Source organism: Drosophila persimilis, unplaced genomic scaffold (genome assembly GCF_003286085.1).
Source record: "Drosophila persimilis strain 14011-0111.01,24,50 unplaced genomic scaffold, DperRS2 tig00000000-arrow-pilon, whole genome shotgun sequence".
Lineage (NCBI taxonomy): Eukaryota > Metazoa > Arthropoda > Insecta > Diptera > Drosophilidae > Drosophila > Drosophila persimilis.
Window position 1 is genome coordinate 7,532,147 of NW_020825288.1, and position 27,904 is coordinate 7,560,050.

At 46.8% G+C, this 27,904-nt stretch overlaps 1 protein-coding gene across 2 annotated transcripts in view; it reads left to right on the top strand.

The window, feature by feature from the left end:
• Nucleotides 1-27,904, top strand: part of LOC6588098 (homeobox protein homothorax) — a 106,310-nt gene that overhangs the window by 41,472 nt on the left and 36,934 nt on the right. The window contains exons 7-8 of one of the 2 annotated variants that reach the window (XM_026990737.1): nucleotides 12,093-12,216; nucleotides 25,403-25,450. In XM_026990737.1, coding sequence (XP_026846538.1) covers nucleotides 12,093-12,216; nucleotides 25,403-25,450 — 172 coding nt within the window. The remainder of the gene's footprint in view (nucleotides 1-12,092; nucleotides 12,217-25,402; nucleotides 25,451-27,904) is intronic. The other variant, XM_026990744.1, reaches the window with a different exon arrangement.

Below are 27,904 nucleotides of genomic sequence, written 5' to 3' on the forward strand. Positions count from 1 at the left end.
GGGTTTTGCTTTGGTTCTGGGCCCCGAACAAAGTCTCATTTCATTTGGCTGGTCGTTCGCCTTTTGGTATCGTATCACTGCAAAGGTAACGAAAATGAAACTTTTACGTTAAGGAAACGATCCGGCAGACAATGTTATATAGGAATTGGGGTCTGGGGGGGAGTGGGGAATGATGATGATGATGCTGGAAGTTGAAGTTAAAGCTGCGCCCAGAGTCGTTAACATGGTGGTCGTTGCCGTTGCCGTTGCCCTGTTGCCCCGTTCCTGTTGTTGCAGCAGCAGCCTTTTTGTGGTCAGCGCAAAAATTATGAAAAATCTCTCAAAAAAAAGAGAAGTTTATTTTTTTTTTTGTGACTTTGGCCATGGCCTTTGTATGATTTCTTTCTGGGTTTACTTTGATTTCGAATTTTTCGTATTTTAAAATTGTATTTTTAGTGTCAGCTCCAAAAACTACCCGCCACAGCCCTCCCTCCCGTCCCTCCTCTGCAGTGCACAAGGCCAGACATAAAATTAAAAAGACACACAAAAGACGAGCAAGAAGCAGCAGCTATGGCATCGGCACAAAAGATGCATCTCCCGCTGCGACCCAAAAAGAATCGAACAGAGATCGAAACAAGAGAAGGAGAACAAATAAAACCCATTTCGTTTGGGCAATGGGTCGCCAAGTACTCGTCGTAGAGTCGGAGCGAAAAATATGCACACGAAAATTATCGAGCATTTAACACTGCCAGCCATCCGATCTTAGTGCGAGATTCCGATTCAGATTCAGATTCGATGCAGATGCGGATTGAGATCGAGGCAGCAGCAGCGCCATATTGCATTTTCCATGGGGCAGATGGGGCAGATGGGGCAGATGGGGCAGGGAACACAAACACTTTGCACTCAACACCCATTTAGCTAGGCCTCTGGCTGCCTGGCTGCCTGGCTGCTGATGATGATGATGATGTGGCCGCCAGCCGCCAACAAAATTGTTTACAATACAACTCTCGTACAGGAAAAAAAAGTGAGGAAAAACGGAGGAAATTTTGCGATCGATTGCAGGCAAAGGAAAAGTGTGTGCAACCGCAGCGGCAGTGGCAGGGGCAAGGGAGTGGAGCGGAGAACTGTAAACTATTTACAGCCGAGCAGGCTCAATGATTGTTTTCCCTGAGTTTTGTTGTTGCTGCGCTTTTATACAATAAAATTTATTTGATTTCTTTACGCCGCTTTCATGCCTCAGTATTTCTCTTCAATTTTCCCTGCACTTTTGAACACGATCGTTGTTGTTGTCTGTTGCTGTTGCTGTTGTTGTCGTTGTTGTCTGCTGCTCCACTGAAAAGCGGGAAAATGAAAATGCAGCACGGAAAAGAGACGGCGACTGCAACTGCAACGGCGACTGAGACGTGGATGATGATGACGCCAACTTTGGACTGGCGGCGGTCGCTTCGCTTTTATAAAAATAAATTGTTCGCAGACGTAATGATGCGAAAGCAATTGAGAATTCTATATATGCAACTCTCTGTATCTGTGTGTGTTTGTGCCTCTCCATGTGTGCGTGTGTGTGTGTGTATGCATTTGTTTGTTGTTTGTTGGAATGCGTAGAATTTCAATTGACTGTGGGCCGCGTGTGGAAACAGACAGATAGACCTCTACGAGGAGAGAAATGCAGATAGAGATAGATTCTCTAAAAGTAAATGCTGTCTCTAATAGATAGAAGATAGAGATAGATGGCTGGCTCTGAAAGATACAACGAAAGAGCTGTGCAAGACATAGAAAACAAGACCTGTAGACACAGAGAAAGATTCTCTCAAAGTCAAATCTTTGAGTAGAAAGATAGACAGACCTCTTGATTAATGTAGTTAGTGGCAAAGTCAACCTTTGGACCGCAGCGTCCCCTAATCAGCCATAGACAATCTCCGTTTTGAACCCCGAACCGATCCAGAACCGATCCTCACTCATGATCTCTTCTTTATCAGCCGGGACCATCGATAATGATTATTTTGACAGGCCACTGACACGGCGGACAGTGTGCCATTTCCATTTTCATTCCCATTCCGATCCAGTGTTGGCTAACGATCAACAAGCGCGCAGCTGGAGCTGGATCTGATTGCTCGTTTTCAGGTTCGACTCTAGTTTAGGGAGGGCCGCGGGCACGCCCATACCAAAAGCAAAAGAGACAAGAAGGGCAGCAAAAAAAAAAAAAACCTCAACAAAAAAGTTAATTGTTATTTCCCAGCTACCCCCTGGAATGAGTGAGGAATCAGAAATCATCCTGGGCATCCTGGGCATCCTGCGCCTGCGTGGATTTTGGGTTTTTGGACTTGGGTTCGGGTTCGGGTTCGGGTTCGGGTTCGGGTTGGGTACAGTCTGGCGGAGTTAATCCGATTTGTTGCGCCCTCCCAGAGATGCCCGCCGAAGGGTGAGTTATGCGGCGGCTCTGTGATTGATTGCCTGATTTTGTCAGGGTTGGTTTCTGGATACCCCATACAGCCATCCGCTTCCCCTCTGCGAGTGTGCGAGTGTGTTGGTGCGGTGCGAGTGCGTGTGCGTGTGTATGGGTGAAGTGAAATTGTTTGAAAACGCATTTAATTGCATCTCATTGCCATCTGACTCCGACTCTGTCTCTGACAGTGACTCAGCCTCAGCCGCAGTCGGTTTTCTCCCTGTTTTCGTTTTTCGGAGGTGAAAATTTGATTAAGAGAAAGAGTGAGAGAGAGAGAGGGAGTGCTCTCTCTTGTCTCTGTCTCTGGGCAACATTTTAATTATTGCAATTACAAATTGCAGTGGCAAGCGCAAAAATTGCAAAAATCACGCATTTTATTGATTTTTAATTGCAACTCGTTGCATACCACAAGACGGCATCGGGACACAGAGCCACATAAAACAGTGCCACTCGACGCGCCGGATCGCGGATCGCGCAGGAGGAGAGAGGGAGAGAGAGAGAGAGAGTCTTGACTGGGGACATGGACATGAGCATTTGTTGTCTTTAATTATGTTGTTGATTGCCCGCCGTCCGTCCGCTGTCCGCTTTCTGTCCGTCATTCTGGCCATTTAGGTGCGAACAACTATCTGCATCTCCCTTGCACTCCAGCTCCAAGTTCGACTCCAGACGGCCAGGCCAGCCCCCGCCGACCCGACCATCTACACCAGTTAGTCAAGTTAAGTTGTCATAATTTTTGTCGTTCAACAACACCTGCACTCGGACAGAGATGGACGGGGAAGGACCGGGGAACGGGGGACACCAACCACTCTCGAGGGCCGGGCCGAATGCAGAGACGGAGACGGAGACGGAGATGGAGTTGCAGAGCGCGCCAAATGCCGCAAATAACTCAGTTAATATAATTAAGTTTTGCACGAAATGTGCAGCAGCAGAAATATGCGAAAAATGCCACGCAATCTCCACACTAAAAACGGAAAACAGCAAAACAGCACGAGAACGCCGCCTCGCCTCCTGCCACCTGAGGCAGGGGCAGAATGAAACGAAAGTTTATGAACTTGTGTCCGACTCTGTGTGGCACGTATGTGTGCGTGTGTGTGTAGGGGGCTGACCCAATGAGCATGCAAATGACGTAATGACAATGTCGGTTTAACGGCAGGATTTATTAACCTCCTAAGAGGAGATTGGATCTCCCACGAATCAAATGCAGTTTGCCATCATTTCGATATATATTTGATATGCTTATGGCACCTAGTTGTACCCCTACAAGCCCAAGCCCTAGAACACACTTTTGTGGCGTAATTAAATTACGTTTTATAATCGGCTTACCTGCAGGCAGAGCCGGAGAGAACGAACCCCGGCCGAAGCCTGGCACCTGTCCGCCCAATGGAAAATCAAATTTCATGCATCCCGGCCAAAAACATTTGCATACAAATCAGGGGCGCCATCAGGCAACCCTTCAAATGCCCAGACACCCAGAGGAGGAGGAGGAGGAGGTGGAGGAGGAGTGGAAAAAACAACAACCTTCTAATGATATTTTGATGTTGTCTCGATGGGTCTTCAATGGGTGCTGGGTCTCACCCTATCTCTTGTTGCCTCTCTTACCGGTTGGAAACCCGCAAAATGCGTGTTTTAAATCCAATTTAGACATTATCTAATTTAGGGCATCGCATCTCCCCACCCATCTGACTGCTGACTGCCGACTGACTCGAGTTCTCGTTCGACTTGGCTTTATGCAAATCTATGGAAATTTCATTATCATCCAGCACCCCTTTTTGAGGGCCCGCCCCCCAGCCTTAGCTTCAGCCTACAGTCTGAAAAGTTTTTTCCATCATTCCCGGCTAAATGCTGTAAAAGGCGCCAAAAGATGTAATAAACTCATTTAAACGTCGCTACCGTTGCTCTGGGCTCTTGGCTGTGGGCTTTGGTTTTTCGGGTTTTTGCATTTTGCTTTTTTCGGGTTTGGGTAATGAAATTTTTGCTAGAGAGCATCTTTTGCCTGCCAGTCGGCCTGCCACGATAATATGCAAATAGCTCGGCCCAGTGGGACGTCCTTCGTCCACTCCCCAATCCGGCTCCGGCTCTGATTCGCTGAATGAGTGAACGAGTGAGTGAATCTCTGGCCGGGCTTCGTGTTGCAATAATCAAATTTTCTAATTTTTATGGCTCTCCATGGGCGAGTAATGGCCAAAAAGTGAGGCTCACGACCAACTCTAATTGATTTGGTAGCTCGGGCATGATTCAACCTTAAGCACTCCGTTCTCCGTGGAGAGGCTTTTCAGGCGAAATATGTACTTTCTGGATGGAGCCGGAGTAGAGGGGCGGAACTTGTGCCGCGTCATGGCAATGGCGACGTCGTCTTCCAGTCTGCTGCTCGCCCCGGCCATGATGCGACACATTTTTCAGAGGCTTTTAAAGAGACGGCCGCCCCTATTCAGAGGCAAGACAATCTCGGAAAAGAATGAACAGCAACAGAAACAGAAACAGAAAACCGAAAAGAGGGGGGAAAAAAAACTATAGTAGAATGAAAAGCGCCGTGCTGAAGTTCGCGGCAAAGATGACTGGGCTAAAACCCGAAACAAGAGAGTGTTTGGATCGCATTCAGATGCGGATTGTTTGGGCAGTGAAGTGTGCTCCCCCCCCCCTCTTCGGCCTCCCGCTCGTGGTACGCGCGAATCTTTGATCTACATTTGAGTCACTGTAGTCCATTTATCAGTGGGGTCATATCAATAATACGTTGTATATGAATTTCATATTATGCCGCCGCTTGGCCAAATGACTCGGCAACTATTTCGGTCCCGGTCCGGGCCGGTCCGGGCCGGTCCTGGCATGACTCGCAGACGAGCGACAAATCCTTGTAATGCCTTGTCTATGGGCATGTTTCCTCTATTTTCCTCTCTTGAGAGCCAAGCTAATTTCAGCTGTCAGCTTATCGCGGCCCCAGATACATGTCGGCGCTGCCCCAAGAGCAGGAGTTGGCGATAAGTTGGCCAACACCTTTCGGGGCCGCCTTGTAATCGTATGTCATGCAAAATGCAATCTATGAAATCTCTCTTTCGAAATGGAAATGTTTTCCTTTCGGTCGGGGATTTGTGTTTGGCTGCTGACAGGGAAACGTCCACGAAAAGATCCCGATCCCGATCCTGTCCTGTCCTGTCCTGTCCCGGCCTGGCCCCATGTCTTGGCTAATCTCTGGCCCGTTTCCCTCTCTCAGTCTTGGCCCTCTTCCCGGCACAGTCTGGACTGTCGTCTCTATCGCCTTGCGGAATCTATTTGACACTGTCTGGGCCCGGGTCGGGCTTGGCCTGGCCCGAGTCTGGGTCTGAGTCTGGGTCTGCTCTGGAGCTGTCGTTGTCTTTCCGTTTGCGCCTGGCTTGATTTTTGTCTGCCCCGGGGAGACTCTTAAGCACGCTATATCGGGGAGAAAGAGCGACACTGGCAGATAGAGAAAGAGGTGGCCGGGTGTGACAGTTTACATGAAATTACTTTGCATACACATGCATCAAATTAATTACACGATTAATGTTCTCACATGCAACCCAGTCCCAGTCTCTCCCTCTCTTTCCCTGCCTCTCTATCTCTCTCTCTCTTTCTCTGGGCTTATGCAAATCTATTTCTCGCGATCATTGCAGCATTTGCATGTTGCTATCTTGATATCTTTGCCGCTAAGAAAATGATTCCATTGCCTTTCGTGATTCGCCTGCTCCATGCCCCATGGCCCATTCCTCATGCCCCCCCAGGCCCCCCCTCCCATCCCCGCGCTTACTAAGAGGCAGGAATTTGTGTTGGAATTGTGTGAAACATGCCATTTGAATAATTATCTTATTTGCATTGCCCGGGACAGCGAGAAATGCACTCAAGTGCAAATTAAAAAAAGAGGAAACTACAAAATGCAGTCCAAAGTTCTTGCTCCCCTACCGTACCCCTCCCTCCCTGTCTCTGTCTCATTTGTTAATCTCCGCTGTGAAAAGTTCAAATTGATAGCTCGGAGATTTGTGGTGCAGATAAACCCAATCCAATCCGATCCGATACGATCCGCTCTCCCCCATTTGACATTCTGTGTGAAATGCAAAATCGCGTGCAGCTCCATTTGCTCCATTTCCGCTCTCTACCCATCTCTTCCCCCCCCCACGCCGTTTCGATGTTGATATAGAGGCCCAGAGTGGGGGCTGCAGTTTCCTCAACGTTTCCACTGTTCTTTGGGAGCATAATAACAAAAGGCAAACAAATGATAAGTGTTCCATAGAGTCACAATTGTGCGCCACCGTTGCCTCCTCCGTCACTGTATCTACCGCTGACTGCTGCCTGTCCTTATCTACTTATTATTTTACTTGACTACTTCTCTGCTTTTTTGTTGTTGTTTGCCTGATTCTGGAGTAGTTTCAGGTAGCTTCTGAATTTTTATTATCAAAATACTAATTTCATTGTTTGCACAAGATTTCCAAATTTCTTGTTGCTGTTGTACATATCGTATATACATACGTGTGTGTGTGTGTGTATGTATGTTCTTTGTACGTTACGTTACCTGCTTCAATTTGCTCTTATCAGCTTATAAATATTTAATCACAGACCTGTACTTTAGGCCATTCCCATTCCCATTCCCATTTCCATTCTTTCATTCTTTATTATTATTCTTATTCCATTTCATTTGCTGCTGATAGCCGAGAATTTCGAGCAAAGATTTTTTCGGTTCAGCTTTATGGTTAGATAATGGCCACAAGAGGAAGAGCGGCACACCGTGGCGTATGAGTAATGACCGCAGTCTGGCTTTTTCTCTGTTGTATCTAGAAAGTGTTCTTGTGTTTTTTTGTTGGCTTAGTTTAATTATGTCGAGTGTTTCGACACGAAATTAAAATGTTGCCACTCTAGGGAGAATCAATGATACCTCTCTGGAGGGTTCGAAAATTAGATTGTAGTTGGCTGTTTTTTTATTGTTGAATTCCATAGATATGATAGGAGCCCGCAGCCAGGAATACTTAGTGACAGGAAGTAGACAATATTTAAGGATGGAAAATTAAAGCATATTCTAGAATTTAGTGCAAGGATGCACGATATTTTCTGAGAACATTGCGATTTTTTAAAAAGAAATAATTTTCCATTGATTAAAATATTTTGTATAATTTATAAAGAAATTTTTCATTCCTCTAAAAACCTTTTCCATTTCGAATCCCAGTGTCTCGACTAATTTAAGGCTTAAAGCCTTCGTTCCTTGCCGTTTGTCTGGTGTCGGGGGTATCTGGGGGTGTCTGCCTCTGTCTGAGTATGTTCAAAATAATTGTGTGTAATTAACTTGCCATTTGATTGAAATTATACCTCAGCACTAACCCACACACACGCCCTGCCATAAGTATTCATACACATCTGTGTGTGTGTGTGTTTCTAACTAAAGCAATTTGCATGCCATAAGTGGAGAGGGGAAGGCGGGTAACGGAGCTACTGTCAGCCATATTGAATTGTTTCACCCATTGGTCTCTCTCGTTGCTCCTTCGAGTTTGCACCTCTCCGACTGTCAGGCAGGAGCTTTAATTAAAAATTCAACCCTCACACAAAATGGCAAGCAAACACACACACACACATATGTGAGTGTGTTTGGGGGGGGGGGGGGGGGGTGGGGCACAAACATTTTACAAGTTGAGCAAATTTGAAAAACAATTAAATGCCATGCGCGCAATTAAATACACAAAAGGTGGCAACAACAACATCTGGTGCTGCCGCTGCCGCTGCCGCTGCTCCTCAAGTGGCACTCCGACACTCCACCGAAAGGGGTGCCATGGGTGGCACTCTTCTATACCGTTAATTAAGCAGCCTGTGAACCCCCAAAGCCAGATGCACCCACCCCTGAAATGGGGGGGCAAAAGACGCCAGGCCGGAGTCTTGGTCTAAGCCTTCAGCTGGAGGGCGCTTGAGCACAGGGGCAGGGCAGGGGCAGGGGCAGGCAACAACAGCCGCATGAGAATCAGGAACAACAAACATGACACAAACAGACAAACAAAAGCTTTTGTACCCAACGGCAAATCCATCAAAACCAACAGCCGTCAGGGATTGCCTCGGATTGGGGTTTTGGTCTTGGCTTCTTCCACATCCAGACATCTACCGACAGTCCTCGAGAAGCCTGCGAAACGGAAACCAAAAACCGCATGAAGAGCACACACAGAGAACTTTCATTCGATGCGGCCGTGTAAAAAGGATTTAATTATTTGCTCTAAGGATATCCACGGCAGAGGGTGCTTGTTCGACTGTCTACCCGAGTGTTTGCCGACAAATAGAGAAAAATATGTTTCACGTCCTCTTGGCACGGACTGAACAAACAATACCCGAAACCAATGATTATTGCAGTTTTTTCTCCGGCAGTCCCACTCCCATTCCCACTCTCATTCCTGTTCTCAGTTAAGCCGTAGTTTGTATTTTTAATTGTGAAATGAGCCCGAAGCAAAGTCCTAATCCCGGCCAGACTCAGACTCGGGATTCGGATTCAGATTCAGCCTCCGCCGCAGGGCACGCAGCGGCCTACACCCCATCGGAACCCCTCTCAGATGTCAAACGCAGGACTCCGGCACACGGCTGCCGGGCAATTACAAGGGAGTAAATCTCTCCCTCTCTCTTTCTCTCTCTCTCTCTGTGCGGCCACGCCCCATATAAGAAAACTTCCCACGCGCCGAACTAACTGAGTTTTCTGGCCATAATTTGATTGTTTTGCCCGTCGGTCCAACTGTTGATTGTAGTGATTAACCATCAAGGAGCTGTGATTCCCGAAATTATAGAGTTCCACTTCTGCTCTCAGTGGAAATTGCATGTTTTGACTTTTTGGGTGGGACCCTCATGACACGCGTCGAACGTCGATATAGCACCCCCCCACAATCCCCCCTACCTTCTGGCAATTACGAGTCTCTCCAGCAGCTGAGACGACTTAGAGCAGTCGCTCGGAAAGTTCTCTCTCGCACTGACCGCACGCCCAGTCCAAGTTCTGGCCCGGCCCGTAATGAAGTGCAAACCCAAAACAATTGAGCAAAGTTCCCCACGAATGGGGCTCTACTTTTTGATGGTTTTTTTATGGCCCGCTTGGCCCCATAGAAACTTGCGGTCATATCTGAATTTTGAGCACACAATTGTGTCGTTGTGGCATCAAAAATTTAGCGACTCCCCCGGAATGGCGCGGAATGGGAGGCCTGGGAGTGGGCATTAAATAAATAATTTAGACAGTCCCCAGCCCCCGGCAGGTAAACGAAAATTGTTTCTTGATCATTTTAATGCACCCAAAGGGTCTCCCACTCTCAAAAAAAATAAGTGAAAAAGTTTCCTTTTGCTCCGGAAGGCGACGGAGAGCGGAGCGGAGGCCGAACATTACGTGACAGGGAATCGGAATTGGGGTTAGATGGGGACGGAAGTGGGGACGCTTTCATTAATATTAAAAGCTGTCGCCCCCATAGGCAGGGCATCATTTAAATAAAACCGATATTCGATAATAATTGTCACAGGACATGCAAGGGACAAAGGCAATTCGATAGCTTCATTTGCTGGCACCGCTGGCTAATTGAAAATGTAATTAATGCACGCATCGATTGGTCCTCCGGCATGTCCTCTGCCGTCCAAGGAGCACGCCTGGCATTTAGCACGGACCAGGAAGCGCACCGCACGCCTGCGAGAAAGACCTGGCCAACACTCGAGCCGTCACCCGATACACTTTCAATCGCCTCGAAAGCCGCCCAAGCTCGGCTCAGAACAACCTTCCCTTCCACCAAAAAAAAAGAAAAAGAAAAAAATGCAGGGAATGTGCGGCAAGTGTGAAAGATTCGACCAGGTCCCAGAGCCAGACTCTCGGCCGGGCCAACAGACCGACAGGCCTATCAAATGTCAATGTCATAAAAGGAAAGTCGTTGTGTTTTATCTTTTTTATAGCCGTATTATTTGACTTTGGTTTTCCCAGCTCCGCGCTAATTAAATAGTTCCATTCGGAGCCAACAACAAATTAGTTTGCGGTCAGTCCAAAGTTGAGCTTTTTTTATACTTTGTTTATAAGCCATAAACAGAACAACGACAATTGCTACAATTGCAGGCGGGTCCGACCCGAGCGACTCGTTTTATAGTGGAAATTGTTTATGCGACTATCAAGAGACACCTTATGGCCCATAACTCGGCATAGAACAGTGCAAAAGGTGGAAAAGGGAGTGAGTTTGTTGTTTAAAATGCAGACAACGTTGTCTAATTATTAATAGATTTGCCAGAGTGCCGCCGGGCGGAGTGTGTTTGAAATTGAAAGTAGTGGGAAAAGCAGGAACCGATCCGATCCAATCTATTGGAACTTGGCCAAGATATCATCTATCATCTATCGTCTAAGCATATCTTAGGATTATCTGCCACGTACATACATTTATCACAGTTCATTGGTCTCTCAGCATTTATCTAGCAAATCAAAATTTATGACTGCCGGGAGGAGGTGGCGGGGGGGGACACACACCCATCCCCCCCCGACAATAACAATTATAAGACAACCGACAAATTGTCTATAGCAGGGCGCTATTAATATGCGATTTAACAAATATTTAGCGAAAACACACGAATTGTGACTCGAATGCCAAATGAATCTCCACCGAAAACGAAAACGAACTCCAGCAGGCCGCTCGAATTTATTGTATTCGAAAGTCAAGAATTTTTACGAGCTTGGGAAAATAATAATTTTATGGCTAAAAATTTGTAGCTGGAAGAGCCAGAGCCGGAGCCACTCCCCCTGTGCGCCCCCTGGTTGCACGTGCATGAAATTAATGCCCGGGTTTTGTATTTTTGTTATTAGCAGAATTTAAATTGCTCTTACCGATCGATTTCGAGCAGGGAGCAGGGAGCATGGGGGCAGGGAGCATGGGGGCAGGGGAGGGGCCACGAACGATACCTGGACATTGACATTTTTGGTTTCTGCATAAGTTTTTAGCAGCGCTTAATATGCCGTCGTTGTCGTTGTCGTCGGTTGTCGATGGTTGTTGCCTCTGCCTGTTGCCGTTGCCCGTTGCCCGTTGCCTCTGCCAATGACGATGACGATGACGATGATGGGGCTGGTGATGAAGACGAGTCGAGTCTACTCCTAGTTAGAAGACGGTCAGAGAGTCAGAGCCAGTCGCTGCATATTAATTTGATAACTTATATAGTATATACATATATATATAAAGCTATATTTATTTTTGCACACGATGTTGTGTCTTGTCTGTTGTGCTCTGTTCTGTTCGGGCCAGGTCTGTGGCTGGGTCTCTGGTCTAGGCCTAGGCCACGACAATCTTGAGCATTTGTTTGGCCACAATATGGCCAGGCCGTGGCAGTTTTGACAACTTGACAGTCGTGCAGACAGTCAGACGGGATGGAACGGGAGGGGGGGGGAGGGGAGGCGGAAGAATCCGGACAAGACATGACAATGTCTGCCTTTGGCATTGGCCATGGAAATAGCAATAGCAATAGCAATAGCTGGAGCTGGAGCTCGAGCCACTTCGGGCCATATCGTCTGCCTCATTTAATGGGCAGGCGTGTCAATTTAAAGCGACATTTATAACCAATTTGTAATCAATTCTAACAAACAGCTAACGCATGCCTCTGGCTCTTGATCTATGCCACACATTAGTGTCTCTATCCCGCCATTACTATACCATATACGAGTACGATACGGTATTAATTTACTATTATTTTCTACTTGCAGCGGCCGCCAAGCTCATCGCTGTCCTATGGCGGAGCAATGAACGACGACGCCCGATCGCCGGGCGCTGGTAGTACACCGGGTCCCTTGTCACAGCAGCCACCTGTCCTAGATACATCAGACCCTGGTAAGTCCTAATCTATATTTGTTTTTGGGGAAGGGGATATCTTAATCACTGCCCAAAGTCTATCTGGATGATCGCCCTAATCCCTATTGAATGTGTTACACACTTCACGCTCGCACCTCTTGAGGCTGTTGGACAGGTCTTTCGCTCTCTTTGGTTTGATTATGTTGTTTGCCTCAGTTTCAAGTGCCGCCAAAGCTTTGAGCATGCCCCATCCATCCAACAACTTGACAAAAGAGCAACAGCAACAGCAACAACTTGAGCACTGGATCCGCAGACTACTCATAGGGACAGCCCTAAGATCGAGACGATGGGGAGACCCTAGACTGCCTGTCTTCGTGGGGCTCTGTGGAGCCCTCGACTCAACTCTCCAGCCACGCCAACTTGAAAAGATTTTTATGTGTATTTTTTTTTAGTATTTCTTGGTCATATTTTTGTTTTTGTTGCTTTTCAATATTTTTTTCGAGTGCGACTGACTTTGCACTTGGCGCTTCTTTTTGAAGATCCAGCGAGTGCAGGAGGGGGAGACTCTTCTGGCGGCTTCGAGGGGGTGGGTCAGGTGAATTATTTATGGTGATAGGCAAAAATAATATTATATATTTTTTCCTCTTCTATGTGTGTGTCTGGTGTGTGTGTGAGTGCGTTGTTTTCCCCTTTGTTTGTGGCGGCAACAAAAACAAAAGCCCCGGCCCAAGCACCACTCGAAAAAGACACTCTTGGGCCACTCGTCGCTCCGCTCCGCTCTGCTCTGCTCCAAAAGGCTGAGTGGGGGTCCAAGGTGATAATGCAGTTTCCACTGACCACAGCAGACCACGAGGGGTTGGGGAGGGGGGGGCAGACGAACGCGGTTCGAGGCTCTCCGAGCTGGGAGGAGGCGTTCCGAAGCCAATCCATTGACGTTGACGTCAAATTTTTCGCTCGGACACAACTTTAAAGCGAGCCGAACAGAAACGAAACTTTTATGGGCACAAGTATGTGTGCCTGCGTGCGTGTGTGTGTGTGTGTGCTCTGCTCTGGCGCGCCATTTTGATTGATTTATCTACACGTCGCGACACGTCGCCTGACTTTGTAGACAAATTAAATTTTGGCATAGTTCAAGCAGTGCACTCTCTCTCTCTATCGCCTTCTCGCTCTGGCGTTCTCCCTGTCTCCCTCTGCCAATGAAAATTATCTACAGTTGAATAATTTCAGCCAACGCGCAAAATTTTCATGTTAATTTTGTACATTTTGTTGCTGCTGCGGCGATAAGAAAATGGCAAGAAAACTTCTCTCTCTCTTCTCTCTTCTCACTCTATCTCCCTTTCTCTGTCTGGCGAAATTTGCGGCGCGTATTTCGGGCGTAGCAAATAGATATTTTCCACATTTTAAGTAGACATGGCAACCCTGTTCTGGAGAGGGGCGGGGGGGACACGGAATGGAGTGGAATGAAAGGAATGTGGTTACCAAAGAATATTCCGAGCTGCAGAAATTCCACTGCAGAGAGCACAGGGGAGAGTGAGAGAGAGAGAGAGGGGGACTGGGAGAGGGATACTTTTCTCTGTCGTAATTTTATGCACGAATTCGTAAAATGTTATTCAAATGGAAAATGTGATTTTTATCAATTTTGACAGGAATTTCATGCCCCGACAAAGGAAAAACCTCACTGCACAAGGATGCGTGTCCTGCCCCGAAATTCCCCCCCCGAATTGTATGCGCGGAGAGGTCAGGGTAGAGGGGGAACTCCCTAAGTGGGAAACAACTTCAATGAGAGAAAAAGAGATCTTTTTGGTCTTTAATTTTGACCATAATTATACACACTCGTGGATAGATAGCCCCAGCAATAGGGAGAGAGTGTGTGTGTGTGTTGGGCGTCAACCAAACGATAGATTTCCCTATAAAAACCCCGTCTATGTGGCTGACAGCCGCAGACCTCGGGAGTCGGCATAATTATATGGCACCCTCATCAAGTCCAGCCACAACTCCACAAGTTCTTCCATCTTCCATCAGAGGAGAGTTTCAATTAAAGAATATTTTGAAATTTTCGACTTGTCTCGACCTGACGATGGTGATGAGCAAATGGCTGCCAGGGTCGCCAGACCAGGCCCAGGCCCAGACCCGTCACACTTGACGGTAATGCCCTGTTAAAGACCCCTAAGACGGGTGTCGAGTATTTTGTGTATTTTGTACTGCGTTCAATGTGTTTATTTGCACACGGCGACTTGTCAAGTGTCGCGCTCTTAAATGCAAATCAAAACGAGATCAATTTGATGAAAAAATAGAATCGAAAATGAAAATAAACAAGAACAGCAGGCGGGCGGGCAGCAGCAACCCCTTTTTGATTCCGACTACCCTCCGCCTGACATTGATTGAAAATGCTGCGTGACGTAAATTAACTTTCATGGCAGCGGGTCGCCGGGTGGCAACACAGTGAGAGAGAGTGAGAGGGAGAGAGAGGGAGAGGGAGGGCTGGTCCCAGAAGTGCGTGTTATCCTTTCCGCTCGGCTCTCGGAGTTCGTCAAGCCGCAAGACCCACACAATTGCCAATTGTTACAGTTTTAAAGCCATGCCGGGAGGGTTGTTCATGGCAGCGGATCTGTCCGTGTGGCAGCTTGTTTTTGTCATTGTGGCATTTAAATCCTCCTCCTCCTCTGCTGCTGCTGACCTTATTTGGAGTGCACTTTTTCCAGCACTAAGGCGATTATCTTCCGTTTGTTGCTCTTGATATTTACATTGATGAAATGTGTTACAGCTACCACAACATCCACAGTCAGAGCCAGAGCCAGAGCCAGGGCCACATCTGAAGGGCAAAGGAATACTCGCCCGGGTAACAATAACAGGAAGCTCTAACTCTGTTTGTTATCTTGCCACGCACAATTAGACAATTTCCATTTGTTGCCCCCCGGGGCCCACGGATCCGTTGACAGTTTTTCTCAGGGATTTTTGCCTTGGGAGTTTTTCTTGGGCTGCGATGTGAAATGTGAAAGCATTTGCCTCACTCCCATTCTTTTGAGCTGGCTTTTAATTGTATTACATTCGGTTCGGGCTCTGTGAAAGGAAGTGAAAATTCTGGCAGATTCCGCATGCAAATTCAAGCGAAGAGAGAGACCAAGGCCCGATCACTCTTCAATTGAAAGCAGCTTTTCTCCCACCCTTTGACCCCACGAATAACCTTCCATTCGCACCAGTATGATATAGATCACTGTTTCCGCAACTTTTTAACTCTTTTGTCAGAAACGATGACACAATTTCCCCCCTCAACGATGATCACAAAAAATGAAATTAAAATTTTACGCATTAACAAAATATGAAAAAGAAGAAAAAAAACTCTTGAATAGAAGACCCGGCTGGCAGAAATTGCCCATATCTGTTTTCGAGCCCGAACCGAACCGAACCGAACCGAACCCCGAAATCCCCGCATAAAGAGTCCCCGCACCAGCTGCTGCACGTATGATTGGGCCTAACTAACACCCGGGACTTGGTTCGGGTTTGGGTTCTGTGCCAGGGACCACACCAAGTTTCACAATCATAAAAATTTGAAACAGAAATACGATGTTTCATAATGAGGAGCAGGGAATGGGAATCAGGGAATGGGAATGGAAATGGGTACGAGAATCAGGGAAGGGCCGCAGAGGCAGGCACCAGAGCTTATGTAACATTACGTCAAATAGCACAAAAGGCAATACATCTTCATCCCCTAAAAAAACACGACAGGAGCAGGAGCAGGAGCAGGAGCAGGACCAGGGCGCTCGGCACTTCTTATTTTACAATGAAAATTTACGAACTGACTGTTGCTTTTTTTTTGGGCTCTGTTCTGCTCTGCTCTGCTCTGCCTCTCGTTTGCTCATTCACATTATCATATTTCTGGGCCGACACGCCAATGAATAGAATGCGCATCGAATTTCCCAAGCTCGGGGATTGGGCTCTCGGGCTGCGCATAGAGCTGCTCTCCATTTGGGGGGGTAAGGTGGCCTTCACATCAACAGAATCATCAACACCAGAAGGAACAGCTTCGGTTGAGAGGATAGGATAGCAGTGGGGTGGAGCGGTGGAAGTTGACAAACAAGCAACACCAACAGCGGCAACAAACGCTTCATTGTTGCTGCCTGCCACACGGCGCGCCGCGGAGGGTTGCGACTCCTGACAAACAGCGGACTTCCTTTAGGGCGGCTCATCCTGATGCGGATGCGGCATGGGATGGGAATCGTGTTTCATGGGTGGTCGGTTGGTCGCTGACTTTGACTTGGAATTTGTCTAGCTTTGCACTTATCGCCGTAATATAGTTATGGATCTACAACACTGGCGGTTGAATAAATTGGACACAGCTGGACGATCACTCCAGCCACAAAGTTGATAAGAAACACCGAGAGACAGCGAGACAGCGAGACAGGGACAGGGAGATCTTTCTGTCTTATTCTCGTTTGTTTTTTTTTATGATTATTTTTGATTTGTTTTTTAACCTCAATGCTAGCGTCGGCCATTCATTCGCTGCGAAACATTAAAAATCATGTAGTCTTGACTTTTATTATTCATTATTTTCGCATTCATTCATTTTGGATTTCCTTCCAACTGCAATTCGGAGAGACAGATAGAGATAGATGGCGGTCGGTGGTCGGTCGAAGGGGTAATCTGGAGGGGTCTTCTGGCGTGCCATTAATAGAGCTATCAAGTGCTGGATGCCGCTGATGACAGTGCTGCGGCTTATCAAGCTGCCGGTTGCAAGTTCCCCTCCGTTTAAAATTGCATTTCTCAACACACAAATCACAAATCACTGCGAGGCATGCAATCTCTCACACAAATCATTTCATTTTTGCCCAGCACAACGGACAACCGACAACGATGGAGCCAAGTGTCATTAGCGTCACACGTCCCGATCCCAATCCCGATCCCCGATTCCCGATGCCCGTCCCCTCATCCATTCCATGCTCCTCTTGTTCTCTTTAAGTGTTTATTAGTATGAAACATTTATCAGCGATTATAATTATATGCCTTTATATGTATGGCCGTTTGTGTAGTGAGCTCTGACGACCTCTCGCGCTCTCGCTCCCTCTCTCTCTCTATCTCTCTCAGCAGATAGCGGGCTGCAAGCGGACAGTTTTTGAGGGACGCCACTGTAGGCTAAATGCTTTTTAAATGCTCGAACAGGAAAATTAGGCAGAAAATGTTTTAGCCAGGATACACTCGTACAACAACAGCTACCCACTCTCGAGTGGACACGCCCCCTCTTGCCCCCTTGTTCGGCTTTTTGTTCCCTGGACAAACATTCTTGCAGCAACAGCAACACCTAAGACATTAGCATTACCATTATCCTGCGTCCACTGACCTACCGACCGACCAGCAGTGGGCGTGCCACCTCCCTCGAAAGGCAAACATTCAATGACAAATTATGCGCCCAGTGCTTGAGGGGGCGTGGTCGGCTCACCTGACAAGGTAGGCAGGCAGGCGGGCGGGCAGACAGGTTTCGTTATGCCACCTACAAGTCCACCGCCGCCTCCCTTCCCCCGAGTTGGAGCGTGTCGGGGGCGTTTTGTTCGGGGGCGTGTGCTGCAGGGGTGGGGGGAAAATTTGACATTTTGTAATTCGCTCTCCCAAAAAGAAACACAGCACAGAAATTATCTAGCGTCAACAGGAAGAAAATTGTGTAGAAAATTGTGCTAGATATACACACATTTTCCTGTTCAACAGAATGGAAATTGTGGGTTAGCCTAATGATAAACGACATTAGCGACGGGGAAAGGGTAGGGGCACGGCAACGGGATGCAAATGCTTCGATAAAGTGGGGGGGAAGTGCCGCAAATTGGTCGCCGGGAGAGAGGGCAAAGACCCAGAGCCTTGGATCGATCATTGAACTTCTTGCGAATCTCTGCCCTGACAATTGTCTCCGGCCGAAAAAGAAGAGCAAGTAATGACGACAACCACAAAGAACGCGAAATGCGGAATTGTAAGCACCCCGCCTCTGAAGCACCACCCACACACACACACCCACTGCATGTGGCACGCGGATACACACATGTGTCTTGGGCTAAATTTAAACAACTTTTTCTGCCCGTACCCGTACGCTTTCAATGGAAAAATATCTTTTGTAGCGCCAAATGGCGCCGTGGCACAAAAGTTCCATTTCCATTTCGGTTTCTCAGCCTTCTTTTTTTTTGCCTTTTGCCATTCGTTTGGTGGCTCTTCAAATATTCATTGAGTTTGACTAAAAGGCAGGGCATACACTCAGGGCCTGTCTCCTGCCTCCAACCGACTGCCTCCTCCATCCGCCATTTCATTAGCCAACATATGGAGCAGACAGTCGGAGAAACGGCGAATGGGGCAGGGCCATTCAGCAGCTGGAGCTGTAACTGGAGTCCCAGTCCTCTTCACATTTAAATGCGCACATAATTTCTAATTTGTGCGTCTAATTTATGTGCTCTCCGAGCCAGCGAGAGACCCCAAAAACTTAGCACAACAAACTTGCCAATTTAACGGGCGCCCAACCAGAAAAAAAAAACAAACCAAACAGCATCCAAGTAAAGTAGAGCAGGGCACGATGGAGAGTGGAGAGCGTACAGAGAAAGCGGCAAAGTTTTTCTCCACTTGTAAGAAATAAGAAATAAATAAAGCCATTTCTTCTAATATACAAAAAGCCTCGAACGTTGGCAAGAAATGAGAAAATTACTTTTTTATAAGCACGAGTCGTCCAACCACCCTTCGGCCACAGCCACACAGCCACACCTTGATGTACACTGAGGGGAACCGGAGAACCGAGTCCTGAGAACCGGAGCACCGAGTCGTCGTGAGGCCTGAGTCCTGAGTCCTGAGGGTTGAGGTCTGAGGTCTGAGGTGTCTGTCTGTGGGGGGGTGACAGCCAAGTACATTGCCAAACATTGCCTAATTTGGAATTGCCTATGAAATGTGCATTAGAATAACTAGAATCTACTACCAAAGTGTCATCCCTCCCTCCCACTCTGTGGGCCATCACCCTCTGTCGAAAAGGCCGAAAAAGGTGTGTAATAAAAATAAATGTCTGTCGTTTGTTTATATCAAGAAAGCGACAATTTTTTCGCCCCCGTGCTTCCATTTCCTTTCTCTAGAGCCTGGAAAAAAAACGTTGCGTATACGCCGCATTGTCTGAGCGAAAACCCTTTGTAAACACCTGGTGTGGTCCACTAAAAATCCAGCAAGAAGCACGCACATTGATTGCTCGAGCCAGAGCTGTAGAAGCGAAAAAAATCGAACTAAATTTTACGACATAAACATAAATTTTATGACAGGCGAAAGAGTAAACGCTCCGTAAACCGGGAACTGGGAACTGGGAACCGGGCACCGGGGAAACGGGCACCGGGAAACGGGCACCGGGAAAGGAAATCAATTTTATGCGCTCTGGCCAAAAGTAAGAAAAACAAATAGTGCCCCATCAAAGCGGCCAGGGAGATAGACAGTGCCCCAAGGAATGGGGAAACGAACTATAAAATCTATGTGAGAACTATTAAAAAATCGTAAAAGAACACCGTTCAGGGGGGGTGTGAGAGTTATCTGGACGGGTCGGGGAGTTGAGGTTGTAGGTTGTGGGTGAGTGTTTTTACTGGCGGCGGCCTTTGGCTGTCGTAAAGTCGCCGATGGAGATTTATTTCAGGGCTTCCCCGGTCCGATCCGGTCCGATCCGGTCCGGTCCCGAGTGCGGCTGGCTGCATTAATAATGCCATTAAAGGCCGGCACTACAAGTGTAATGTAATAATTGTCCTTGATGGAGCTGCCCGCCCATCTGGCCATCAATGGAACTCTGCAATTAGGCCAAACTCGAGTCCAGCTCCATTGCACATCATGTATTGATGATATGTGCGGCTTTTTTCGGGCCCTAATGTAAACGCATTTAAACGCAATTACTTTTCACTCGATGGTGTGTCTCGTTTCTTGCTGACACGTACCAAAGCCCATTTTTGTGGCTCTTGTGGCTGTTGGCTGTTGCTGATGATGATGATTGCCGGCGTCGCTGCCGCTTGGAGTGTCGTCATAAAGATCTTTTATCAAAACGTTAATGGATTGACTCATACTCATACCTGTCCCTGCCTCTGTCTCTTTGGATAGTTGCGTGCACTTCTTGTGTGTGTGTGTGCATAAGGGAAACATCCGTACTCGTACTTACACGTGTCTCTGTCCCAGTTTGGAACTATTGCAGTGGCTCTTCCCTGGCTCGTGCAATGTGTAATGTGTAATGTGAAGTTAATGAAATGGTTCCCACTCTTTTCCCACTCTACGAGTGTATATGTTTTGTTGAAAATGTTATTAATTATAGGCGCACCCTAATTTGTTGCCTTCGGGGCCGAGTTGGACGAGTTAGTTGGGTAATTTGCCTCTGGCCAAGTCCCCAAAGTCATCAGAATGTGCTGAAAGCCTATATTAATTGCATTTTAATGAAACAGAAAAGTTTCCGGCCCATAGCGAACCCTTTTTCTGTTGAATCTAGATCTCTAACAAGATCCTAACTGCCCGATACGAATGGACTTGTTAATGATATGGTAAATGCACACAGTCCTTGGAGTCCTTCTCCGCGGGCTAGGAGAGATTTACCTCCTATCTATCTCTCTCTCTTGTGGCCTTTATTGGTCAGACCACAAATGAAATTAAATATTCGCAGCTGGAAAAACGAAATATATAAAAATATGGAAGCTCTCTCTGTGGCCTGCCTGTCCTATTTGTTATTTTCCTTGCATTATCAGGCGCCACACAAAAAAGAGAGAGGAAGAAAAAAAATCAAATAAATAAAGCTCGCATATAGCGAGGCTTATATGGCACATCTGTTCTGTCGGTGTGTCCGTGTGTCCGTGGGTTGTGTAGGTGTATTGTTGCTGATAAAAAATTCATTAATTCATATACAAAATGCAATTAAGCGCAGTGGCTGCCACAATAAAAACACGAAATCCGTGACGACCAACTAACAAAAAAAACACCAAACCAGAAACGAAACGAAATGAAATGAAGAATCGTCTAGGCTAGGAATACCCTGTGCACTTTATGGATATATATATATATCAGATAATGTGTAGAATATTTCCATGGATAAATGTGTTTATGGACCTCAAATCGAAATTTGTCAGAGGGTATCAAAAAGTGGCATGCCGCCTGGCAAATGGTGAGTGGGCGTGGGGCAGGGTATAACAGCAAACGCAGCAGTTAAATTAACAAATTGCATGCATATTTTAATAAAATAAATATTTTAATAAGATTAAACTATAATGCAGCCAAATGTCAAAGCCGCGCGCGCTTTTTCCCCAGCGGATAACACACTCAAATGCAATCCAAAGGAAAAAAATGATGCTCTGCCGTATTTAAACCAAACAAAAAAAATGGCAAATAATTGCACTGTTTTTTCGCGCTTTTTGTTTAATTTATGCGGTTTTCAATTACCCCTTTGATATGAATTAATGACCGCATAACAATGCATAATCCTCAGGCTCCATATCGCACTCTGGCACCCTCTGCTGCCTCTGACGCTCCTCACATAATTTAATTAAACATTTTGTGGCAGGTGTAGCGGGTCAGGGGAGGAGAGGATATCATGTTGCAACCACCCTCCCCCCTGCCCTACTGTAGTTGCTGTTGCTTTCTTTGGCTGACATTTGCCAATCGGTTTGTGTTGCATGCTGCCTGCTGTCTGCTGCCTGCTGGCTACTGCCTTCACAGAATTGTTGCTAGCGAATTCCTGCAACTACAAACTAAACCACAAAAACAACTGCGGCAAGTACAGCAACAACATTCTTTTGTTGCTCGTCGGGGCAGCAAAATTTCATGCTTGTGTAAACTATTTGTCGACAATTTTGTCTGCTACAAAAGTCCGCATGCCACAAGACCAGACCAGGCCAGAGCGGACCCCATGCAGCAGAGCGCAGACACCAACTTGTGGCCGCTGCCGCTGCCACTGCCACTGCCACTGCCGCTGCCACTGCAACTTGTGGCAGCAAAGCGTTGAAGCGCGCGCTGCTGGCACGGCACGAACATCGCTCAGCTTTGGCCTTAGCTTGGGGCCTGGTCTAATGATTCCCCGACTTCTGGCACTGGCACTCCCCGCCAATCAAGTGCAGGGCCCGGCACATCCTTGGGGCAGACAGAGTACATAAACAATGATTGAAATCAATGCAAAATGCTATCAGTGGAGTGGCGGGAGGGGGGCAGAACGTTCCAGGGCTCCTTCCGCTTGGGTTCGGTTCGGTTTGGGTCCTTATCTGGAATGAAAAGTTTGGCGCGTTTAAAGTAAGTTTACGTGTAGCACGGCAAAGTGCATTGATAAGGCTGCTGCAACCCGTCCTGGCTCGTCCTGGTCTGCACTTTCTTTGCCTTTTGCTGATTAGTCGATCAATGTTCGGTCTGAACTGAATCAAGCTTTTAAATATGCAAAAAAAAGGGGGAAAAAGTGAAGTGAAGCCATGCCAGCGGCATTAAGAGCTCTTAAGACTCGAACCAGTTTCAGAACCTCTCCGAACCAGTCCCCTGCCTCACTGCCATTACCCCTTTCCTCGCTCTGCCTCTCCCTTTGGCCAGCTCCATTATAGCTCATTATCGCCCCGAGCCACAACATCTTACATTATGCTGATGAGTTTTTTGGCCATTCTAATAGGAAAAGGCCTCTCTGCTAATTTATAAAAATAGAAGAAAAGAGGAAGAAAAAACCCAAGGAAAACGAAATACAAAATGCGGCTACCTCTGGCTGGCCTGGTCTGGTCTGGTCTGGCTGTTCATTAAATGACTGCCACGCCCACCAATGGCTGTTCATTAATTGTTGACAATGATTACCTGGCCCTCAAGAAAATGAAACGAAACGAAACTAAAGCAAAAAGCGGACTCGGCCTGGCTCTGGCAGTGAGTTCTCTTTTGGGTTTTGGGATTGCCTTGGGGTTGGGGCGATGGGCGATGGGCGATGGGTGATGGCCCAAGCGAATGCAATTTCAATTTTCAACGACAGGTGATAAATAAATCGAAACGCAACGAATTGAAATGAATCGACAGAGGCAACAGCAGCGAACAGCAGCGGTGGCATCGTCTCATCCATCGGCAATCGATTCGCTGCGTTGCGAATGAAATTGCGCCATATTTGGGCGTTATTTGTTGCCCGACTTCAAGGTGGGAGAGTAGCAGGAGGGGCGGGAGGTAGGAGTAGGCACCAGCCTCAGGACAAAGACACTAAAGCAGCTCAAGACTGGGTCTCGGACGGGGACTGCGACTGGGTCTGGGTCTGGGTCTGCGACTTGGACTCTGAGCTCTACCTCTGACTGAGGCGTTGGCAATGAGCGTCGAAGGCATTTAATTGCCACCACGGCATTTTGACGTCTACGCATCAGGGAGAGACCAGGACAGAGACGGCGACAGAGTCCCAGTGCCAGTCCAAGTCCCAGACCCTCTACTCTCTGTTTCCGAAAGGTGTTTTGTCGCCAGTCGAGAGCCCTGTCCTGTCCTGCCCTGCCCTGTCCTGTACCGATCCGCCCTCCAATTGAGTGCGAATTGGCATTTCATTTGGCGCATTTGGCATTTTCGGGGAGCGTTGATCATTTAGCCGTGTTTAGTGTCCGTCGTTGTTGCGCTTTTTAATTTCGTTTTGTGCTCACGAAACACACACACACACACACACACACACACACACACACACACACAAAATACAAGATACAACGAGACCAGGCCATGCCACAAAATGATTTAAGATGTTCGACTGTCATCGGTGACAACATTGACAGTAAAATTATTTCTACGCGCTGCAGAAGGTTAATTATCGTTGATTTATTTACAACAAATCAAGTCGACGAATACGATAAAAATACAATAAAATTACAGAAATAAACCTGCAGAATTTTACAATAAGTAAATGGAAATCAGGGCAGATGATCATGATCATCAGGAGGCTAGTATTCCTCTCAAGTCGGGGAGATTCGGTATCATTCTCTATGAAAAAGAAAAGGAATGTTCTGTGCGATTAACTCTTTTTGTTGATACGAAAAATAAAACCATTTAATGCGATATTATTGCCATTTTTCGGCTTAAGTGTAGCTGCAAAAATGTTTATGGCCTTAAAACGCCATTAAATGTCAGAAAATAAAAATAGCAAATAATTTAATAATTTATCGAAATAAAATGCGTGCAAATAAAATGCTCGAAAAAAAGATAAAGCACAAAAATTAAAAACGAAAAAAAAAACACACACAACCTGACAGCCATAAATAATTAACAATACAAAAAGAGAGATGAAGCGGCCGAAGAGGATTCTGCGTTAATTTGCATTTTTGTTTTATGATAACAAAAAAAAAAAAAATCGAAAAATGCGAAAAAGTAAAACATTTTCAGCAACAAACATGGCAAACCGCAGGCAAAATTAAAACACGAGCACAATGTAAAAATATTAAATTAACATTAACAGGGAAATGAAGGCGGTTAGGCAAGAGTGGGAGGGGGTGGGCGGGGAGGGGCATGGTGTGGCGTGTGCGTGCTTGTCAAAGTGAATTTAAAATAATTATTGTACATTATGCGCCGCAATGCGTATTAAATTAAATGCTGCACAATAATAAAATTAATCAAGCAACAAAACAAAATTAAACCAACAAAAAACGCGCTAGAATAAAGAGCGAGAGAGAGAGGGAGTGGGAGAGGGAGAGAGGAAGGGCCAAAAATTGCAGGAAGGTGACAGACAAAAGCCCAATAGAGCCACACAAAAACTATAGACAGCACGAACAAAAATAAAATGGTTGTAATTAAGCGTTTTAATGCTGCAATTATGGATAAAGAGTGGGAAGCACACACACACACACACACACACACGTAATGGTTGGATGAACACGAAGTCCTGCATATCCTTTTGGATAAATGGAAATAAGGGGATTTACAACAAATTTTAGAGCATTTTTCGTTTGAAAAATTGTCAAAAATAAAGCAAAAAAGTCAGGCCTATAAAAATTACCAAATCTTATAGAAAATTGATTAGTTTAGGGATACAATAAAGTAAATATATACACTATAAAATTCTTTATATACCCTCCTTATAGCCAGGGTATCATTTTACAAAAAAATTCCCATTTGAGTGCATTTTTTTGGGGATTATAAAAACATTTGCGTTTAATCCGAGAATATTATTTATTGGTAATTAGTTGAATGAATGCGGCCAACCCCACCAATGATTCCTTTACAAAATCCTAATTGAAATAAATATGCATTTGGCTAATTCTCTGCTGTATTTTCTTTCCCGTTTCAGATGGTAAGTTCTTATCATCACTCAATCCTTCAGAACTAACATATGATGGTAAGTCACATTCCACATTAAGTCATTTAACACATTTGTGTAGAGTAGAGATACTTACTATATATACTTAGATGATAGATTAGAGGCTAGAGGGGGACAGGGGGACAGGGTACACGTGCTGACTTCCAGTTCGCACATCAATCAAAGCTGGCCGGAAAAAAGGCTGGGGCATCGATCAGTTTTGGGGGGCTTTGATGTCTGTCTGATGGCTGTCACTAATCCTGTTCGCGATCACGTTCCGGCCCGATCCACGCCCAGTTTGCGCACGGTTGCGGCTTCCTGTTCTGCTGTTCTCCTCTTCAAAATGAGAAATTTCTTTTTAATTTAGACTTAAACAGACTCGCCGCTACTTGGGACAGCTGATAAAAAATCATTATAAAGTTAAATTTTAATTAAAAACTACAATCGATTAAAAGGGGGAAGAAGCTAAACAAAGGCCAGGGCCAGAGCCAGAGCCAGGGACAGTGGCAGTGGCGGGCGACTGTCTGCGGCTCATAAATTGAACATCGGCGGTCTCCGAGCTTTCAACGTGCATGTGGCCACGCCCCCCCTCGACCAGACAGCCGGACAGGGGGACAGCAGGACAGCAGGACAGCAGTCATCCCCATTCAGTGGGACCAACCATCACAATGATGATGAACTTGTGCCAATTTTTTTGATGTGAAAATCTGTTCAGCGCTCCTCGCTGCTGCTGTGCGCAGTGGCAGTTTCGATGATGTCCGAGGGCTGATAGTTGGACGCTTGCGTCATGGCCATGCCCCCTTCCCGCCACTGCCTGGCTGGCGTGCCCCTTGCGTTTGTGGCATTATATAAGCGTATGAGCATTTCGCTTTCATTAATGAACATGAGGCGAACGAACGGCACGTGAATTGAAATTTGATTTATGATCGCGCTCCACACAGTGTGCGGGGTTCTTAACCCGACCAAGAACCAGCCCATAGCCATTCCGTCGGGCCGTCGGCAGCCGCCTCTTGGGCTCATAAAAGTCCCCGCTGCAGGACACAGTTTTCCCCCCCATCTTTATGATGCGTTAAATTGAAGAATGGTGTGCCGGGGCATTTAAATCGTTAAACCTCCGCGGTAATATCTGAAAAATATTTCCAGAACGCCTTCAATTCGATTGTTTTTCCGGGATTGCGGGGTGCGGAGCGGAGCGGGACTGGGAGACCCACTAACCCACAGAAACAAGTGGTTCGTTTGCTCTTGTAGGCTCGGCTCGGCTCGGAACAATATGCCAAAAGTGTAATTTGTATTATTTTCGCCAGGTTTGCGGGGGGGCGCAGACAGCCGGGGGGGGTCAGGGCCAGGCGCAAGGCCCAGACAGAAACAGAGACGGAGACAGCGAGCGAGAGCGAGAGGCGAGCATTTAAGCACAACTTTAAATAATCGTCTGTCAGAACTGTCAAACAAGCCGGCAAGCGCTAGAATTAATGGCGTAAGAGAAAGAGGGGAAGAGAGAGATAGGGAGAGAGAGAGAGACAGCTGGTGGCTGCAATTTGTTGGGCCCTGCGCAGGCGCAAAGCGTCCATTGAACCTGCACTGTGCCCGGTTCGTCTCGGCCCTGCCCTGCCCGGCCGTGTGGTATGTGGAGCACAGTGCCAAAGTTGCCACAAGTTGAATTATTGTTTCTGCTGCTGCCTCTTGTTGTTGTTGTATTTATTGCTAAGGGAGCAGCGACAGAACAGAGCAGAGCAGAGCAGAACAGAGCAGCGCAGAGCAGCGCAGTCGCAGCGAGCTAAAAACAATGTCGACGTCGCTGCCATTGCCATTGCGGTGCTTTATCACTTTTGCCGCTGTTGCTGCTGTTTCTGTCCCTCTCTGGAGTATCTGTGTGTATGTGTGTGTGTGTGTGGCAGGGCTGTGTGGCAGTGTGTTTGTTGAAGTTTACACAAAATTAATGCGCTGCGCCGCAGCGGGCGAACTTTCAACTGTTGCTGGTTGCCGCTGCCGCTGCTTCTGCTGCTGCTGCTGCCTCAAGATGAAAAATTATTGCTTTTAATTTATTGCATAAACAAAGGCAGCAGCACCACCAATATGTATGTGTGTGTAACGGCTCTCAAGGTCATGGTTAAAGAGTGCCCGCACACACAAACAAACAAACACACACACACACACACACACACACAGAGCCAGACTGTGCTGCTTGGGGCTTTCCCCGGCGTCGCTGCCAACTGTCAAAAATGATTTAGTAGTTCAAAGCCGCGTTTTGTGCTCGATGCCGCCGCCGTCGCAGTCTCAGTCGCTGCCTCTGCCTCTGTCTCTGCTGCAAAAGTGCGAAAAGTGATGCGGATAGGGGACAGCGGACAGGGGACAGCGGACATCGGACAGGAGCTGTCAAATGCAAATACAGTAACAACAGCTACTGCCACACTTTTGACACATTGCAAGCGGCAGCGAATTTTGACAGTTAGCAAAGGTCAAACTGAAAGTAAAAGTTGACGGACGGTGTAGCCC